General features: G+C 35.3%; 1 protein-coding gene across 6 annotated transcripts in view; it reads left to right on the forward strand.

Annotated features, from left to right (window-relative positions):
- NLGN1 (neuroligin 1) overlaps positions 1–16,836 on the forward strand; it is a 785,693-nt gene extending 768,857 nt beyond the window's left edge. For 3 of the 6 annotated variants that reach the window (XM_023759870.1, XM_023759872.1, XM_023759873.1), the window contains 3 exons: positions 9,058–9,243; positions 12,610–13,399; positions 14,187–15,009. In XM_023759870.1, the coding sequence (XP_023615638.1) occupies positions 9,058–9,243; positions 12,610–13,399; positions 14,187–15,009 (1,799 nt within the window). Of the gene's footprint in view, positions 1–9,057; positions 9,271–12,609; positions 13,400–14,186 lie in introns of all 6 variants that reach the window. The other 3 variants (XM_023759871.1, XM_006095966.3, XM_023759869.1) reach the window with 3 other exon arrangements.
- The last annotated feature ends 1,129 nt before the right edge of the window (positions 16,837–17,965 follow it).

The raw sequence follows: 17,965 nt of genomic DNA on the forward strand, positions 1-17,965 counted from the left end.
AGGGAGGGAAGGAGAGAGGGAGAGAGGAGGGAGGGAAGGAGAGAGGGAGAGAGGAAGGGATTGGGCCTAAACTGGCAGTCAGACATCCCCTGAGGGGTCCCAGATTGCGAGAGGGTACAGACTGGGCTGAGGGACACCCCCACCCCCGCATGAATTATGTGCACCAGGCTTCTAGTCTTTTAATAATGACAACTTGGTAGGGTACATACTACTATTAGTCTTGTTTATTAGGAATCTGAAACTCAGAGGTGCTAATTAACTGGTTCACACATGGTAACTTGCTTATACACCCAAGCTGTCCTACTAAGTTTGGTGCTCTTTTCACAACACAAATGAGAGAATCTCAAATGCCTCTCAAACTTTATGTTCTTTGGCCAATAATATGGGCTTGCTTGCTGGTCCCATAGTCCTCTTCTTCAGGAAAGCCCTACCCAGTACTGTCCTATTTTTCTACGTTTAAAGCTACTGCCACACACTCTACATCTAAGAACTTTTCTCTACATATTGGCTGCAGAAAGGATTGTCTTTTAAATTCCCATTGCTGCCACCTAAGAAATACTATACATCAGTGATTCCCAAAGTGGGCGCTACCGCCCCCTGGTAGGCGCTGCAGCGATCCAGGGGGGTGGTGATGGCCACAGGTGCATTTGGGGGCGATGAGTAACTGCTATTAAAATTTAAAAAAAAATTAATTTCCAGGGGCTGAGTAATATTTTTTCTGGAAAGGGGGCGGTAGGCCAAATAAGTTTGGGAACCACTGCTATAGATACACAGACCTCTTTCATTTGGAAAGTTTATTTGTTGGCCCCTATGTGCTAATAGAATTGTAATGCATTGATGTCTTCCTTCATTCAGCAAATCTGTATAGAATGGCCATTGTGGGGCAGGCACACAGTTCAGAGAAAATAAAGAATATGAACAAGTTATAAATACAATTAATAAATTACAAAGTGCACACACATTCACATTATAATGGAATCACATAAGCCAGACCAAAATATGCATTAGATAGAATTTACAGAACTTTTATTGCTCCTGAAGCTATCTTACCTAACAATAAACATATAAATTAACTGTCCCTCTGCTACGCTCACCAGCCAATCAGGAAAGTATGCAAATTAACCCAACAAAGATGGCAGCTAATTTGCATAGGTAAGGGTGAAGCTGTGGAGCGAAGACTGAAGGGTCTGTCTGGAGCCTCGAAGACTGAAGGCTCCGTCCGGAGCAAAGGCCTGGGTCCCGGGTGCCGGAAGAAAACCAGTGCCAGCAGCCAGGGGAAGGGAAGGCCTATTGCACGAATCTCTCATGCAACGGGCCTCTAGTCCTATATAATAAAACGCTAATATGCAAATTGTCTCCTCAACCAGGAGTTTAACAGGGAGTTCAACCAGGGGGCAAGGCTGGCCGGCCAACCACCCCTGGCCCCTCCCCCCACCTGTCCAGATCAGTTCTGATTGGGGCAGGTTGGCTGGACCTCACCCATGCACGAATTTGTGCACTGGACCTCTAGTATAGAATAGTTCTGAAATACATAGTTTCTGCAGGCTTTTCTTAAATGGAGCCATTGTGGCTCCCTCAATGTCATGTGTTGAAGCAAAGTGTGCATTTAAATCATCAGACACATTCCTGCATAATTAGAACAATTAGAAATGGACAATGTGATTTCTTTGAATAGTCTTTTTAGAAGGGAGATTTCTCCTTTATCCCTTCTTTGTGAAAGCAGTTATTCATAAAGCACAGGAATTTTGTCAGGTTTGATATCAGTTTTGTTTTCCAAATTGAAATAGACAAGAAGTACACAATAGCCTACTTCAGGGAATGTTAGATTAGCTATTTTTGGTTTTTGGACATGCAGACCAAAAAGTGTGACCATTAACAGCCTTAGGTTGGGCAGTAGAATAAAAGGGATGATTGGAAGCCTGTGTCTGGGGTTCCTTTTTCCCCAGTATCTTGGACCATTCTTGAAATGTAGATAGTGTACATAATGCAGAGCTAAGCAAATTGGGGCCGTTTTCTCTCCCTGACTATCTATATTCAGAAGAAATTGGTTAAAATTAATATTTTAGTTCCATTTGGAAGAAGTTGTAAATGTTAAAATTGAATATGACACAGAAGACTCAACCTCAGTTGTTTACATTGGAAATGGTGAAAATGTTGGGAATTTGGGGCTGAATGATAGGGAAACACCACAGGTATTTTCTTTCCAGGCATCTTTCTTATATGCCTTCGTGTCCAGCTGTCAGGAGCCAGAAGCCTTGGCCAGTAGCTCATTTTGACCTTCCCAAAGATGAGCCATTAAAAAGCAAATGATCTCTAAATAAATAAATAAATAAATAAATAACTGTACCAAAATATAAAATTTTAAAAATAACACGAAATTATGATATTAGATAGCCTCAATTCAGAGAAAGTTTCTGCCAGACGATACATATAAAGAAGTAGACACTAGCTTTCAAGAGAACATAACAGCAAGGAAACTGGCTAGCAGTGATAGATAATTAAACGGTATTGTGTGTGTTTTTTTCCTTATGTAGAATCCAAATTTTCAATTTGGGGAACCTTAAAACATTATATTTTAAATAATCTTGACTTAAAGGGAAAACAAAGGGGAAAGCATCAATTATATCTTACATGAGAATTTTCCTTTGATGCAGCAATGTCTCCCCATTAGAACAGAATATTTTTCAAAAGCAAGTCTGGTGACAGACTAGTAGAAGGTAATACTTGTTTGCTGGAAGATTGGAGGTCGAGTGACTAGTAGAAGGATTTCATGACTCTAAAAGAGAAGAACCTAGAATAAGTCAGTGACATGAGTGGAAAGCAAGAGACAGAGATAGAAGATAAGGAAAAATGGATTGGACATAGCAACTAAGAAGACAGAGTTAGCACATGGGATTTCCAGTTGCCTTTTCAGTTGGAAGGAATTTAAGTATTAATCACACAGTTTTAAATCCTTTTATGTTTAAGATGCAAAATCCTTCATGAGTTATTTTCTGATCTACAGTCCCAAGTTCCCAGAAGGATGCCTCATTACCATTTATTTAAAATGTCATGTCTATAAGGCTGGCTCTTTAATGCTCAGTATGGTCTCTATGTCAAACTATTTATCAATTTGACTACACTTATCTGTATTCATATGATGGCATTGATGAACATAGATTTTTTTCCTACTTTTTTATGTATAGAATGAACTACATGGAGTGGAATACATATATATATACATATATATATTTATATATGTATATATATATTTACCTATATGTGTATATGTGTATAGATAGATGTATACACACATATACATATGTGTGTATATATATACATATATATACATATATTATATATATATTATATATAGCACGTGTTTCCCAAAAAATATATGCACACTTTGAATAATTATTAATTATAACAGGTTAAACCTGAAATGAAAGGAATATCAATTGAACTATCAGAAAAAAAGTGTGTATACATTTTTAGGGACCCCCTGTATATTCTGTTTAAAACTTCCAGAAGTTAAACACCATAAACATAGTTATTCATATTTCCCCTTCCCACCAAAAAGAAAGCACAGCTACAGTATAGAATCACTGATGTCTTAAATTTCTGACATTCTAGATGTCACTTCAAATGTAAACAGTCTGTATTGTTCCTGCTCTCAGTTTCTTCATTGAATACATTCGGATCATTTTTCTATGGAGAAGCACGCTGCTTTCTTTTTGTTTTACATTCAAAGACATTGCCTATAAGTTTGTGTGTAAGAGACTTAAATATAAATTGGATCAACCTATAAACTGCAGGGCTGCTGCCAGATAACTTAGCTCCCCTCATACCCCTTCAAGTCTTCCTATCAGAGAGCTATCTGAGTTCTGTAGACATCAGTAGTCCAAGCCAGTACTTTGATCACAATATTTATGTCTTTATTTTCCCCTTACTCAATTTATTTGATTTTTCCATGCTAATGTTTTTTCTAACACCTGGAAGTAATCCTAGTTTCTAGGTCTAGTAAATATCGAATGGAGGCCAAACCTGCTCTGTAAATTTAATTAGGTCAGTAGAACTAGTAGTTCCATGCAGAACAATAATTGAAGATGTTTTTTATAGAATGACTTTTTAAGTGAAAAGAATGCTATTAAAGAAATTCTGGTTGAACACATAGTTGAATGACAATTGTAATGGATACAATGAGCTGGTAAAATAATTCTTGGCATAATAGTAATTATGAACTTTTAAAGTTTGTTTTACTTTCTGATGTAATATTTGTCAAGGTTTTATATTTGAGTCAAGTAAATTAGTTGATTTTTTTCTGAAAAATTCTGCTACTTTCTCCCCACATACACATATATATACCCCAAAAAAGGAGAAGAGCTTGTTGTTTATTTTATAATCATTATGGTTCTATCTTAAAAAAAATAATGTGCTGGTATGTTAGGATATCAATTAGTCACACACTCTAGGAGCTTCCAACTGAAGGTCAGGAAAGGCCAGATAATGTGAATAACGATCTGTTAAGAATAATTTTAGTGACACTAAGGAAACAACCTTTCCAAAGCAACACTTTCAGATCTTTTGCAAAGTTGAGTTTTGCTATGGCTAGACTATAGTTGAGCAGTGCAGTATAAAGTTCCAACTAGAGTGATCTGAAATGATTCTGCTGTTAAGGAAACCAAAGCTAACAATTTTCAAACAGAACTTTAAATGAATAAAGTATTTCATTGGATGACAAGGTATAAAGAATGCTGTCAATGCACATCACTTAGGCAATTAGCAAACTGTCTCTTCTGAGGCGGTGATTTATTTAACTTTTCTCATTTTGTGCTCTTAGCTGAGCTACAGTTTTATTTAATTATAGCATCAGAAATCAAAGAATTCATGCAATCATGTAGCATCAGTTTATCAGGTCTAAAGACATATAATTTGGTTGGTTGGCTGGCCTTAGTAAAGGCAGCAACTAGTTTTTTCTAATATAAAATTCTTAGTGGCTCTATACATTCTCTCTATTTTAGTTGAAAAGATGGATAGATGATAGATAGATAAACCAGCATACCCATGATATAGAAACCAAGAATGAGGGCAATTCAATTCAGGACCAATGGGTAAAATTAGAGCTTGACAGAGTAGCTTGCACATTCGAAGTTTAGGACACCATCTTCTACCCATGTTTTGCTTTGCTTTCCATGCAATACTTAAGAGTACAATTTTTGAATTCAGTCCATTTTGTTTAATTTTTTTGAAGATGCTACAAGATTTCTTTAAATTACATATAAAGTAGAAGTTACTCTTCAGAGAACTGACATGTTTTTTATAGAATTCTTATATTTGACCAATCTGCCAGAGTGGTTAAAATTGGTGCGCCTTATAAAAGGGATACTATTCAGTTAATGTAGGGACATATAATCTTATCACAATGGTTCTCTACATGTTCCATATTGAATGACAATTATTTTATTAATAAGTCAATTTTGTCTGAATGTAGATGTATTTGAATGAAACTGGAGTTATTCAATATTATTTCAAGAGGAATTAAATACATATCCAGGGTTCTGTCCTGAGTGACATAAGCTGTATTCAAAAATCAAATTTCTATCTGAATATTCCATATTTGTGAACATAGAATTATAGTTTATTACTACCTAGAGTGTGCTTTCCTTTCATTCATTCTCTCTCTAACACACACACACACACACACTCACTCACGTCTCCTTTATCCTTCAAGAGCCTTACTATCTAATGCACAATAATCTTTTCATAATGTTGTTTTCAGGGTTTATTCTATCAGTCGTGTCATAAGTTCCTTCAGGAGCTTAAGCTAACAGGTTTTACACCAAAATTCACTTAATAGCAAATAGAGTTAAAAGAGTTCCCTGTCATGTTTTTGTATTGTATTTTAATATGCTCATTTATATGACCATTGAGTATTTGAAAGTGCTTTTATATAAAAAGATCCCATGAAAATTTCCTTATATTGTTATGCAGATTCAATAAAAAGTAATGAGTGTGACCAGAAAGCTATCTTTACTTGGAACCTATTTTTTTAAAAGTCAATCTCCATCTCAAGGATTATTTAATAATTCAGCATTATACACACACACATACATACATACATGCACATGTATATGTGCACAATAGAGTAGAGATTATAGTGGGGGTTTTTTTCTTAGAATTTTACTTCTTGTAAGGAAAGAAGAACTATTCATCTGCATTTCTTCATATTTGTCAAAATCTGTTGCTTGCTATAATGATCCTAAAGAACTTCTTGTCCATAGATTCATTGTGGGTATAGATGGATTTTACTCATTTAATAGGTATTGTTATAACAGCCTAGTTTTCACAAATGTAATTATGAAGTACATTTTTAAAATTGGGATTAAATAATTTTTACCATTAAATTGACCCATTATGTTGAGTTTCTATGATGGCTCTGCAATAAAGGAATAAATTCAATTTTTAAAAATTAATTCTATAAATTTGTTGAGTTTGGAAATTAATTAATTGAATATAACTAACCAATTTACATGTAATATATCTCAAAATATGTTCTACATAATATACAAATATATAAAATGGAATATTTTATGAAATACTTTTTATATTTTCTACCAAATTTATTCCAAATGCAGAAGTATATTAGAGTAGATGTTCATTTTAAAAGTTATAACAAATATAGTATAAAAACTATTGTCAGGAAAATGAATGAATATGCTTAAAGTGTTATAAAAGTAATATTTTTTATTCTTTTCTCTATAACTTTAATATATGGTAAGTCCTCACTTAATGTCATCAATAGGTTCTGTGACTTTAAGGGAAATGACCTATAACAAAGCCAATTTTACCACAGGCTAATTGATATAAACAAGAGTTAAGTTCCTATTATGGCATGTCACTATTATCGTGACATAGCATGAAAAAATATTATTCTAGGACCTACTACTACATAAGGATGTCATTCAGCTGTTACTGCCACCGTATTTTCTCTCTCTCCTTTTGTTTATTTTTAAAATTTTTATGTATTTATTTAATTTTTTATTGAATTTATTGGGGTGACATCCTATATGATAAAATGCTAATATGCAAATTGACCAAATGGCAGAACAAACCAGTCACTATGACGCACACTGACCACCAGGGGGTGGACGCTCGATGCAGAAGCTGACCCCTGGTGTTCAGTGCACTCCCACAGGGGGAGTGCCACTCAGCCAGAAGCCCTGAGCTGGGCTCATGGCTGGTTAGCACAGCGGCAGTGGTGGGAGCCTCACCTGCATCCAGGGCAGCGCTAAGGGTGTCTGACTGCCGGTGGGGCGTGGGCCTAAGACATCAGTCAGACATCCCCCGAGGGATCCCAGACTGCGAGAGGGCGCAGGCCAAGCTGAGGGACTCCCTCCCCCCCATCCCCTGAGTGCACAAATTTCGTGCACCAGGCCTCTAGTTGGTTAATAAAATTATATAGATTTCAGGTGTATAATTCTATAGTACATCATCTGTACATTGTATTGTGTGTTCCACCACTCCGGATCAATTCTTCTTCCATCACCATTTATCCCCCATTTACCTTCTTCTGTCTCCCCCTACCTCCTTTTCCCTCTGGTAATAACCATACAGTTGTCTGTGTCCATGAATATATTGTGTGTGTTTTTAATCCCTTCACCTTTCTCACCCAGCCTCCCCCCACTTCCCCCTCCTCTCTGATAGCTGTCACTCTGTTCTCTAAGTCTATTTCTATTTTGTCTATTAGTTTATTTTGTTCATTAAATTCTACATATGAGTGGTACTTGTGTTTCTCAGATTGGCTTATTTCAGTTAGCATAATGCTCTCCAGCTCCATCCATGCTGTCCCAAAGGATAAGATTTCCTTCTTTTTTTACAGCTGAGATGTATCATTGGCAAATATGTTCTCCCATTCAGTGGGTTGTTTTTTCATTTGGTTGATATTTTTCTTCGCTGTGCAAAAATTTTTTAGTTAAATGTTAGACTTGAAACCATAAAACTCTTAGAGGAAAACACAGGCAGTAAGATCTTGGACATTTCTTATAGCAATATTTTTTCTGATACTAGGCAAAGGAAACCAAAGAAAGACAAAACAAATGGGATCTATCTCCTCTTTTTCAATTGCCTTTTCCACCCTGTCAATTCAGACCCCTACAACCTCTCCCCTAGGCCATTCTTTTTACTGTGCAATATACTAGTACACTTCTCCTCAGAGATTTAAACATTCCAGAAATATTAATCAGAACTTTTCAAAAATCTTCAATTATTCTACACTTATTTTTTACGTTATTTTTATTGTTGACACTATTATAGATGCCCCCATTTTTTCCTCCTTTTCCCACCTCCACCCAGCCTTTGCCCCCCTTCCCTCTGGCCATCACCACTGTTGTCTGTGTCTATAGGTTATGCATATATGTTCTTTAATCCCTTCTCCTTCTTTCTACACTGTTTTCTAATTGTGCAAATATCCTCAGTTTAGCATTTAAGGTAATCCAAAAGGTGGTCTCAAATTACCTCTAACAGTGATTATTTCTTAACCACGGGCCATTATTGATGAAAATGTACATACACATATATGCAAAGAGTTGCATATGATTTTATGCACAAGTTTTAGAAAAATACACGTTCTCCACCCTCACATCCTGCACTCTGCTGCACATACTTTAAATTCCAGCCATGTTAGACCATGAGCAACCTGAGGACTGACACAGTGTTTTATGCGAAAGCACATTCTCATGTGCCCCAGGATACTGTCCCAAATATCCCCACCAAGTAACTTGGCCTCTAGAATCTCTCCCTGAGGTCTCTCAGAATGTTTTCATTCCCTTTATCTGCCCCTTGTTGCCTATTACCTGGATAACTTGGGGAAGATGAATGTCAATTTTCAAATTTTAGTCTCTACTATTCTTCCTAAAGTATTTTTTTTTATTCTGGTGGGAAATATTTTTTTTTTTTACTAAAAAACATGTACTCATCTTGATGAACACAGGATTCAGTTATATTTAAATTTAATTCTGATTTGATTTATGTCAAATCAAAAGGTTGTTTCTAAGGTGTCTCTTTATTTTTATTTTCCAGGTTTCTTGAGCACAGGAGATCAGGCTGCAAAAGGAAACTATGGACTCCTTGATCTCATACAGGCTTTAAGATGGACTAGTGAAAACATTGGATTCTTTGGTGGTGACCCCTTAAGAATCACTGTTTTTGGATCTGGCGCTGGGGGTTCGTGTGTCAATCTGCTGACTTTATCCCATTATTCTGAAGGTAACCGTTGGAGCAATTCAACCAAAGGTATTATGCAGGTTGCAAATTTTGACAATTTTGGTGTCTGCATGCCACCACCATCAGTAGTATGTGATGCTCTGTATATATTTCTCTGTTCAAACTGAGTGTCAGGTTGAACTCAATAACTGTTTAGAATTTTGTTTCTTCAGCTTTTATGCATGCTCAGATTGTTGTCAAACTTTCTGTCTCCTGTGGAGCTTGGTAAGGAAGCCCTTTCAAGCACACTTCAGAATAGTTCACATCACAGTTACTTTTCCTTTCTCCAAAGGGTGATTTTTAGGGAATTTCAAGGATGTTCACAGTTCTATTATCTCTGTTTATTCAGTAATCAAAATAAAAGACAAGGTGTGTTTTTATTTAAGGATTGTGTATAATCTACTTTTGAGACAATAGACATCTAAAACCCTTTGCTAGTAAGAAAGAAGGAGTTATAAGCTAGTTTGTCTAGAAATTAGATTTTCACTTGTTGCCTGAGTGGAGAATAGATGTTTGATTATTTTGCATGCATGATCCAAAATTGTCAAAGCATCAAGGTCACTAGTAGAGTTTTCAATTAAAAAAAATATAGGTCTGAATTTGTACTTTTTTTCTATTTTCAACTCCAAAACTGTTTTTCCCTCCAAGAACTTGGCAAAGCAGCATGGAGCACTGAGGCTGCTTAAACCCACGAAACATTTTTTCTTGTCTCCTTTTTCTGGCCTTGATACCCTTTTTAAGTGCCAGCCCAAAGCTCCTTATGTTGTTGTGTGTTTTTTTATTGACTCCCATCTCACCGTGAGTTTGGTCATTCATTCAACTTACATCATTAACTTGTATCCTCAAGAACAAAAAGTGTTTTATTGGAGAAGTTTGCAAAAACAAATAGTTTCTTTCCATTTCACACACATAAGAGATGGAAAGATAGAAAATAGACATCAACATAGGCCATCTTATATTTTGTACTTCTCATCATTTTATATATATAAAATATACATTGTCAAGTGTTCATAAAACATCTTAATTTGTAAGTCTGAGTTTTATGATATAAGCACCAAATATAGGATATTTGTTTTTGGTATCAAAGATACATTTATGTGGGATTTTGAAAAATAAGCAAGTAATTAAATGAGTATATGTATTTGTAGAATCATATATTACTTATTATTATTATTATTATTTTATCATATATTATTATGGACCTAACTTATAGACATCATTTCTGTACCATCTCATATGTAGTAGTAGAGTTCTGACTCGAGATGACAAAATGGCACATATGAGAACATTTCCAATTGTATAGAGATTTGGTTGGTAATGAAATGGCTTATTATGAAATAACAGAGTGTTTTTTTTTAAAAAAGAACAGATTATATAGTTCTAGCTAGGGACTATAGTAAGCCAATATTTTATCTAGGTTGACATTGGTTAATTCTGTTTAGATCTTAGGGTCATTTGATTGCAAATGTTCTTTCCTCCCAGGTTTTCTAAAATTTTTTGTAAATGTAAAGCAAACATGGGCACCCAAACCAGTTCCAGCCAGTATAAAACTAGCATTCCGTATAAAAAGATGAATCAGTTAGCTCATTGGCTAGCATTAATTATCAATGGATGATGTAAACAGTGGCAAATGGCAAACAGTCAACAATACAGCATTCCATCAGCCTCTTCAAGGAAATCTGTTCATACCTGGCCACACAGTGGACTTATGTTTGATCTAGTCCTAAGCCTATCTCCACAAGCTGCCTGATTGGGAGATGTCTGGAAATCATCGGGCTAATTCTGTCTCCAGTACAGACAGACTTTAAAGTCTGTAAACTCCCCAGAGCTGTAGCAATGCTTAGGCCTATATCAACCAGGAGTCAACCACAGCTTGTGTACACACAACAAGCACTCTCACTAATGATAAACTATATGATTCCCAATACCATCCAGGTGGCATCTTTCAGATTATATTTAATGATAGGTATTTTCTGCAAAATCATTTTTGGTATATATAGTTAATGTCATTAAGCCCCTTAAAGGGGAAAAATATTATAGAAATCACAAGGTTTATATTAGTTGTCAAGTTTTTAATTAGTCAAATATTTCTCTGAGCTAATGTTGACACATAGCCTATATAATTTTTTGAAATTATCTGTATTTATATCATTTACTCTGGCATACTTTGCTCTAGCAAACTAAAAATATATTCATAAAGATGTCAGAAACCAAAACAAATTTAAATTAGTATTGTTTTTAGAATTATCTAGGAACATATTATAGACTGCATTTTGAATACATATATGCATTTGGAGAAAAATCTAAAATTCTGTTTCTAATTCAGAAACTGTTTTAGCACCTTTGTGAAAACTGTTCTTATCTCGTTAACACATATGAATAACTGAGCATGTGTTTAAATAACCAGTCGACAAAGCTGCATTTGGAAAATGGTAACAAATGTACTTTTTAAAAAGAAAATAGATAAATTTAACACAAGGATTTTATTTGAAAATATCTTAATGGGTAGATAAAGTGCATTTGAAAATATGAGTGGCATGCAGTTCTAATCAAACTGTATATGGGACTGTGATTTCTAATTTTTAAATGCAATTAAGTGAAAAGCAGCGGGCCATGTACTTCGCATTTTTTATGATAAAACATAGCAGTGCACATTCAAAACTGAAAGAAGTTAAATCACACCCCACAAAATCCTCTGCTGATGTTTTTTTCTTTAACCTAGTGAAAATGTTATGTTTGAAAGATGAATATTCAGCATACTATGTCTGACACAAAAAGCTGGGAAGAGGATGTCTGCAGTGATATTCTGTTTTGTGTGCCTCAGGGCTATCCCCAGGGTATTAGCAAATCCCCAGCCCCAAGGTGAGCTCTGAACAATTCTTTTTCAAATAAAATCTGATTAAAACAAGCATTGGAGCCATTTTGAAGGAAGACATATGCAGCCAAACTGGAGGAAATATCCTCAAAAGACAACAGAGAGTCTGATGAAGAGATAGTAGGGAGAGAGTTGGTTCCATCTGGTTGGCTTTGATAATAACAAAGGTGTTTCCATGATGAGCACAGACAAATGTGGGCCTTTTTTCCACTAGTAGTTACATGTTCTCCTCCTCTCCGCTTTGAGACAGACACAATTTAAACTTCTTGATCCCTAAAGTGATTGTAACTCAAAGCAGAAGACGTAGTCCTCCTCTCTAATTCATTATACCCTGGGGATGCCCTTATGTGCCTTCTCTTAAGCAAAAATGTCTTTATCTTTCGTTCTTGAGTTGTATCTGGGTTTTTAGATACATGTCTGAAATATCTAATGTTATTGTTTTACCACAGCATTATTCAAAAGTCATCTAAAATTCTTTGTTGTTTTTCCCATAGGACTTTTTCAACGAGCAATAGCTCAAAGTGGAACAGCCCTTTCCAGCTGGGCTGTTAGTTTCCAGCCTGCAAAATATGCTAGAATGTTGGCCACAAAAGTTGGCTGCAATGTTTCAGATACAGTAGAATTGGTGGAATGCCTACAGAAGAAGCCTTACAAAGAACTTGTTGACCAAGATATTCAACCAGCACGATACCACATAGCCTTTGGACCTGTGATTGATGGTGATGTAATACCAGATGACCCTCAGATATTGATGGAGCAAGGAGAATTTCTCAACTATGATATAATGTTAGGAGTTAACCAAGGAGAGGGATTAAAATTTGTTGAAAATATAGTAGATAGTGATGATGGTATATCAGCTAGTGATTTTGACTTTGCTGTTTCCAATTTTGTTGATAATTTATATGGATATCCGGAAGGCAAAGATGTTTTGAGAGAAACCATTAAATTCATGTATACTGACTGGGCTGACCGTCATAACCCCGAAACCAGAAGGAAGACATTATTGGCCTTGTTTACGGACCATCAGTGGGTGGCACCAGCTGTTGCTACAGCAGATCTTCACTCAAACTTTGGTTCACCTACATATTTCTATGCCTTTTACCATCATTGCCAAACAGATCAGGTTCCTGCGTGGGCTGATGCAGCTCATGGAGATGAGGTTCCCTATGTACTAGGAATCCCCATGATTGGACCTACAGAGTTATTTCCTTGCAATTTCTCCAAAAATGACGTGATGCTGAGTGCAGTTGTAATGACATACTGGACAAATTTTGCTAAAACTGGGTACGTACCTAAGGAATAAAGTTTTCTATAATGTAATAAAAATATTCCTTTAAGCATTTAAAAATAATATACATTTTGTGCCCGAATGATTTAATAGATTAATAACAGCAGGATATTCTTCCTTTTTTTCCTTCAAAATTCTATACTGTGGTGCTTCAAAAATTAGTGCTTTCTTAGTTCTTACCTTTTTGAAGTTTATTAAATAAGCTTACATATATATTGCACTACTCAATAGTTAAATTTATTTTGATATTTTACTTGAGGAAGACATTATTATTACTCAATAGTGACAAATATTATTTTATAGTGCTCTCCAATTTGCAATACTATATGATTTTGATTCTGCCAACTACATTGTTAGGTGGGCATGACAGGTAAGATTAATCTCATTTTACAGAGAAGGGCGATGAGGCTATCGGAGCCTCTTCTAGATATTAATTATGTCTACTATGTAGCAGTACTAGGACTCAAATCCTCACCTGCCGATTCCAAATCTTATCTTTTCCACTACTCCATGCTGTCTCTGTTAGTTTGCCTATGAGACAATGAATAGGTACATACATTTAAAAATCTTTGGGTAGATAGTAGCCCATTTGTAAAAGAATGTGAGGCTTACTCAAATTACATTATCATCCATCAAGCAATCTGCCTGCAATGGGATTTATACTTCTAAACACTCAAAAGACTAGCTGAATTACCTCTTCAATTTGATGTCAACCTAGTACTATTTCTATTAAGAAAATGAATAAAATGATTTTGTTCTCATAATTGCTTTTTTCTTTCTTAGTGATCCAAATCAACCAGTTCCTCAAGACACAAAATTCATCCATACCAAACCCAACCGCTTTGAAGAAGTAGCATGGACCAGATATTCCCAGAAAGATCAACTTTATCTCCATATTGGATTAAAACCAAGAGTTAAAGAACATTATAGAGCCAATAAGGTGAACCTCTGGTTGGAGCTGGTACCTCATCTGCATAATCTCAATGACATTTCTCAGTATACCTCTACAACAACTAAAGTGCCATCCACGGACATCACTTTCAGACCCACGAGAAAGAATTCTGTACCTGTCACGTCAGCCTTTCCCACTGCCAAGCAGGATGATCCCAAACAACAACCAAGTCCATTTTCAGTGGATCAGAGGGACTACTCAACAGAGCTGAGCGTTACGATAGCAGTTGGAGCATCACTGCTGTTTCTGAACATCTTGGCATTTGCAGCCCTGTACTACAAAAAGGATAAGAGGAGACATGATGTTCATAGGAGATGCAGCCCTCAGCGTACTACCACCAACGATCTGACCCATGCACAAGAAGAGGAGATCATGTCCCTCCAAATGAAGCACACTGATTTGGATCATGAATGTGAGTCCATCCATCCACATGAGGTGGTTCTTCGGACCGCCTGCCCCCCAGATTACACATTAGCTATGAGGAGGTCACCTGATGATGTGCCCTTAATGACACCCAACACGATTACAATGATTCCCAACACTATACCAGGGATTCAACCCTTACACACATTCAATACATTTACCGGAGGACAGAACAATACGCTGCCCCATCCCCATCCGCACCCCCATTCACATTCAACAACCAGGGTATAGCCAGATAACAGAAACAAACTCTATTTTTTTGATGGATTGCAGTAAAAGATTACTGAAGATTCCTTGGCTTTCAACCTACAAAACTCTTACTATTTAAATAAGGAGGAATATTGTGTGAATATACATATCAAGGACTTTGGGGGTTTTGAAAAAAAATGAATTGTATATATATATATATACACAAATCAACTCTAAAAATGAATTTCAATTGCTTGAAGCAATTGTTCTGAATGATACTTTTTCATTCACATTCAAGAATTAATTTTTTGAAGATTTATGTTACATAATGGAATTAGGCATGTGGAACACCAAACAGGAAAGAACTATGTCTGAAATAGAAAACAAATAAAAATAAAAAACAACCATGAATATGCACAAGGGACACACCCATGGAATGTCAGATAATTTTCACCAGTTTTTATTTGGAGCCGTTTTATTGTGTAGACCATATTTACATATTTGGATAAGTACACAAAACACCAATGCTGTTAATGGCCTTAGCGGAGGCTCATGCTGAAATTTGCCAGTAAAACAGAGAAGTTTAAAGACTGGCAGGTACATTATCACATAAGTGCTGTCAGTATAAAGTTGTGGGGATACAGGAAACTGGATATTTTTAGCACGATGTGCATGATAATCTATATGCTTGGTGGCTGTGCTGCTGATTAAGCCGTAATTAAAATTCTTCTCATCCCATTGGAGTCTTTAATAGGAGCTTCCTCCATCAATTGGCAGAACCGAAAGAAGATTTTAAGGGGCAAAAGTAATTACAATTAAATAATTCACAGTAGTTTTGATAATAGAAGGAATTAGTTCTTAAAGGTATTTGAAGAAACTATAGGTATAGTGATGAATACTCGCTGATATGAATCCCAGAACAAACAACTTCCTGTGTTCTTAATGTTCTTTTCATTCCCATCTAAATTATTTATAAAAATGTAATCCTAATTGGACATGTGTGATAGAATCCATAATTTGCTGTGGTTTTTGTTACTCTGTATTTGGTTTCCTCTGGTAAGGTGAAGTGTGTCCAAAGAGTTACTTGCAACAGTCTTTTATGAAATGAGGATGCCCCAAATTACCACTCTGGTTATAGCTCTCAGTTAATTGATTTACTCATGTTGCATGACAAAATGTTTACTAATAATAATTCAATATAAAATTATGTCCCTCCTCACATCACTTATCTTTCTCACTGAGGTCCTGTCACTGGAATTTACTCGTGCTATCTCAGTAGAGTACAACGTAGATGCAGAACCTAAGAGAGACAACAGCTGGGGGATTTTAGTCTTACACGTACGTGTGATTTTCAATGAATATTCTAAGACCACAGGGAACTCTTCATCCCCTGTTGTTTACCGGTAACAGTATATCACAGACCTATCCAAATGTTTGTATATGTAATCAGATGTACATTTATATTAAAACATGAGATGGACTTAAAGAGCACATCCTGATAAATACTTTCTCTCTTACCTGTACTATATTTCTATTAGACTAAAGTTATGTGATTTTTTTTTACATTTTTTCAGATGACTAGCAATTTTGATAGTTTGTAAGATAACGCAAAGAACTTTCTCTGACAAACTAACTGCAGTAACAGAAACCTTTCTTTTCAGTTACTCTTTTTCAAGAATGAAAGCTTATTATACAAAAAAAAAATTGTATACTACTTGATGGAAAAAAAAACTTTGTACATCTTGGCCATGTCATTGGTCATTGCGTGAAATAAAGATAAACTGGATAATGACTATTAGTCCAATGATAAGAGACATGATCTTTGCTCATTAAAGAGCTAAAATGTTTATTGCTGTTTTGTCTTTTTTTAAAAAAAAATAGAAAAGAAACATGACTGTCTCAGAGTCATTTTTCTAGACCAATCGAATTTTTGAAGACATTTAGGTAACTTCTTCAGAAAACACGCTGTGGATTTCCAGGCAAGCCTCATCTAAGATGAAACTGATGAAACTTTAACATTATGAATTTATAAGCCCAGGAACATATCAGCTTTGTATTTTTAAATACCTCTATGGGAAATAAAATGTGCCAATTGTTTTCAATTAAAATCCCAGGTTCCAATTCTGATCATTGAGGAAAAGGTCTCTTGGAAATAAATGGGTGACATTTCATGGAATAAGAATAGCTAGATTCATTTTTAAGGGTGATTAAACTATCATAACGTAATGGATAGAAAGTTATCCTTCTAAGAGAATTTAAAAGTGCTGAGCAAGATAGTAAGCGGACACTAATAGATAAAATCTGCTATTTCAAGGAATTTCTTTGCTTATAACTCTTTCTAATTGTTAACTGTCAGTAAATTTTAAATATTGATCCATAACTTGAAATAAAAATCTATGTTAGAAACAAAAATTCTTCAAAATCCAGAATGACCTACATGCAGTTTTTGCCTCGGGTGGTTATACTTTTAGATTTTGAATTGCCAATGTAAACCAGTAAAAACAATTATTTAGCATTTCCAATATTGTTTAATCAGAAAACCATCTTTTACTATATTGATTAAACAAAAGATAAAAACAGAAATAGAAATGATAGCAAAATAAGGTATGAATGGAATCTTTCAGATACATTATTTCACCTGGCAAAACAAAACATTCTATTTTAATGATGGCCATATTTATATCCATCTGCCTATCTGTTGCTCTAAATTTATCTGTCAATCAATCTACCTATCTGTACCATAACTGACATCTATTTTGTATTAATTTGGGAAAATGGTTAAGGAAACAAAGCATAGCCCTATTCCTTTTTCTAAATTAATGTAGTAACAACTTTGTGAAAGATAAAGCAGTTCCAGGTTGTATAACTGTTCCCAAGTTGTGATAAAGTCATTGTGAAGGAGTGTTAGCTCCTAGTTTTATAGTTACAGCAGCTAGTTTTCTGAGTGCAAAATAATGTCCCAGAATAAACAGAACATTAAGCACTGTTTTTAAAGCTG

The sequence above is a fragment of the Myotis lucifugus genome, unplaced genomic scaffold (assembly GCF_000147115.1).
Source record: "Myotis lucifugus unplaced genomic scaffold, Myoluc2.0 scaffold_164, whole genome shotgun sequence".
Lineage (NCBI taxonomy): Eukaryota > Metazoa > Chordata > Mammalia > Chiroptera > Vespertilionidae > Myotis > Myotis lucifugus.